A 3,296-nucleotide genomic window follows, 5' to 3' on the forward strand; every position below is an offset into this window, starting at 1 on the left:
ATTATTAGTGTTTTATTTGGTAATTAAACAAGTTATAAGAAAACAAACAAAGAAATTAAAACTTGGTAAGATTTAAAGGGATTGGGATATGACTCATTAGCCCATCTTGGACAATTAATCATCAATTTATTGATTCAGCTCATTTTGTTCCGTCCTACTTCAGCACAAACCGCACATATATCACCTCTAATCAAAACTTATAAACTACAATAAGAAAAATAATAAGGAGAAAGGGTTTGGAGGCACATTACATGGAAGAGGGAGTAGATTAGATAGGACATTTATTTTAACAAATTAGACAGGACATGTAGCTAGCTTATTAGGGGAGTAATAAACCTGAAAGGAAAAATATGGGTAGTTGTTAAATGATGATATGACAAGGAAGAAGATCATCAAAAAAATTGGCACAGAGAGATAGGTGCAATAATAGGGGGTCCATGTTACGGCTTGCAATTAGCTGCTTGGAACGGTAATCCTTTGATGGAGGTTTTTCCATTTGAATTCACCAGTCTCCATCATCTTCATTTCTTTCATTTCCTGCTCCTCACATTACGCATATATAAAGATCATAGTATTCAACACAATCAGCACAGGATTCTTCAAATGTATATGATTCATACACTTCTTTAAATATTATTATTTTTGTTTAATAGAAAAAATATGGCCACATTGGCTTCCTTTTCGTTAAAAAATTCAGCTGTCATTCTAATATTGCTATATGGTTTGACCTTTTCATTCTCAGTAGTGAGTGCACGACCCACCACTTTTCTACAGGACTTTAAAGTCACTTGGTCTGACTCTCACGTCAAACAACTCGATGGCGGCAGGGCAATTCAGCTTGTTCTCGACCAAAACTCAGGCAAGATGTTACCTTAATTTCCTGCTTATTTCATTCTATTTATTTATCTATCATTGTGTTTAAATTGTGGCATGTTCATGCATGGACCAAGTAATTAATCCAGTATGGTTGTGTTTTGATTTTAGGATGTGGGTTTGCTTCCAAAAGCAAATATCTATTTGGACGTGTTAGCATGAAGATCAAACTTGTTCCTGGTGACTCCGCTGGAACCGTCACGGCCTTTTACGTAAGCATAGAATACTTAATTTTACCCGTATGATTACACTTAACCAATAAATGCCAGACAATCTTTCTTACACACGTTCATCACTTAATCATAATTATTTAACTAATATGTAATCTCACTTAGTTAATTTTTAACAGTTAAAATTAAATTATTTGATCTAGTGTAAATATTGGTGCAAATAAGTCTTTACCATAAATAAACTTGGCAATGTAAAATATTTTACACTACATGATATTTTAATTGGTTATAACAAGTAATTTATTACTCCGTATATTTTATACACAGTTACTCGTAGTTAAAGATAATTCATTGTAACCTGATGATGTAGAAAAACTATACACCATCAGTGGACAGATATAATTAAACTCGTGGAAATTTATTTTGTACGACATTGTCATTTGTAGATGAACTCGGACACAGATAACGTAAGGGACGAGCTAGACTTCGAATTCTTAGGGAACCGTTCGGGTCAGCCGTACACTGTCCAGACGAATGTTTTTGTCCATGGAAAAGGTGACAAGGAACAAAGGATCAACCTTTGGTTCGACCCATCCGCTGATTTTCACACCTATACCATTCTTTGGAACCACCATCACACCGTGTAAGTACACAATTTAACAATTAGTATTCTTCCATCTTTTACAATAATAATAATTTAATGTTTAATATAATTGAAGATTCTACATAGACGAAGTTCCCATTAGAGTGTTCAAGAACAACGAAGCAAGAGGAATACCATTCCCCAAATCCCAACCAATGGGTGTATTCTCAACATTGTGGGAGGCCGATGACTGGGCAACAAGAGGTGGTTTAGAGAAAATAAATTGGAGCAACTCCCCATTTTACGCATACTACAAAGATTTCGACATAGAGGGATGTGTAGTGCCAGGACCAGCAAATTGTGCCTCAAACCCACGTAATTTGTGGGAAGGAGCTGCTTACCAACAACTCAGCGCTGTGGAAGCAAGGCGATACCGTTGGGTTCGAATGAACCACATGATCTATGATTATTGCACTGACAAATCCCGTAATTCCGTTACTCCACCCGAATGTATGGACGGAATTTGAAACCTCGATCAAATATTCATTATGCATACATATAAAAATTTGCATATAGTCGAGTCAGTAATTTTCGGATATTGGCCCTGTGTATTTATGCATATGCCCCTATAAATGCATAAATACATATGCGGCAGATGATGGGTAGAAGGGGGAGTTAGGGAAAGAAGAAATTTGTGGTATATATTTAATTTGTGTTGATATTATCGTGGGACGCTTACATATGAAATCTCCGTGTTGTCGTGATTTGCGGACATGAAATATAGTAGAGGTGTAAGAGTAAGGGGTGGGAAAAAGTTAAATGTCATTTTATTGCTTTAATTGATGTTGTCTGTATTTGCTGTAAATTGTACTAAAGCCAATAATGTTTCCTCTGGTTTGATTGAGATTGTGATGTTTATTCTTCTCTTGGCTACAATCTTTTCAACCTCAAATTAAGGCTACTCGACTTCTAATTGTGCTGCGAATTGTACGTACTCATTATTGCTCTCTTTCTTGATGGCATCGTACGTCTTGTTTACTTTTGTCAACTGAAAAATAGACACAACACAAACTAAAAAAAAAAAGTCTTGCAAGAATTAAGTGAGGATGGACCCCTGCGAGGATTGATACGAATAAAAGGAAATATATACAATACTTTGAAGAACTATGAGAAAGTAATTTATAGGTGGAGTTCAGAAACACAAAAACGAAATAAAATAAGAAGAACAATGACATATGTAGGTGATATTTAGGCATAACAAACCACATGTAAACATGAGGCGTTGTCACTGTAAGGTCTGCCTAAAATCATATTGAATGTAATATGATTCATTTTTCTGAAATTTGCTTATTGTTCTAAAGATTGTCTTCAAGCTATATTATTAGAGCTCTACTATTCATTTTCAGGTTAAATTATCGATTTTATTCAATTAAGTACCACTTAGTAGTACACTTGAAGCAACATCTATTCCCCTTATTACCATCAAATTGATACCTCAGAAGTAAAGTGATAGAACCACATTTCATGTGCGACGTGGAACATTTCTTGATGACGAGTATTCGAGTTTGAAAAAGGTCATATCAAGAAAACAAGTACATCTCAATTCAATATTTGTTTGGTAAATATAACCGTAACCCAGCACTTTGTACCATGCTCTGTGATTAATGATT

The 3,296-nt window shown here is 35.0% G+C and overlaps 1 protein-coding gene across 1 annotated transcript; it reads left to right on the plus strand.

Moving 5' to 3' along the window:
• The first annotated feature begins 445 nt into the window (after positions 1–445).
• On the plus strand, positions 446–2,530 carry LOC132621931 (probable xyloglucan endotransglucosylase/hydrolase protein 6). The gene is made up of 4 exons (XM_060336415.1): positions 446–859; positions 985–1,085; positions 1,490–1,686; positions 1,763–2,530. The coding sequence occupies exons 1-4, from the start codon at positions 661–663 to the stop codon at positions 2,151–2,153; spliced, it is 888 nt and encodes a 295-aa protein (XP_060192398.1). The 5' UTR covers positions 446–660; the 3' UTR covers positions 2,154–2,530.
• Positions 2,531–3,296: the final 766 nt, after the last annotated feature.

This window comes from Lycium barbarum, chromosome 12 (assembly GCF_019175385.1).
Source record: "Lycium barbarum isolate Lr01 chromosome 12, ASM1917538v2, whole genome shotgun sequence".
Taxonomy (NCBI): domain Eukaryota; kingdom Viridiplantae; phylum Streptophyta; class Magnoliopsida; order Solanales; family Solanaceae; genus Lycium; species Lycium barbarum.

What these genes read in the sequence shown, in the direction of transcription:
- LOC132621931 (XM_060336415.1), top strand. Translation starts at nt 661, where the DNA reads ATGGCCACATTGGCTTCCTTTTCGTTAAAAAATTCAGCTGTCATTCTA. An exon ending in TGTTCTCGACCAAAACTCAG is followed by an intron (nt 860 to 984) that starts GCAAGATGTTAC and finishes TTTTGATTTTAG; the next exon opens with GATGTGGGTTTGCTTCCAAA. An exon ending in TGGAACCACCATCACACCGT is followed by an intron (nt 1,687 to 1,762) that starts GTAAGTACACAA and finishes ATATAATTGAAG; the next exon opens with ATTCTACATAGACGAAGTTC.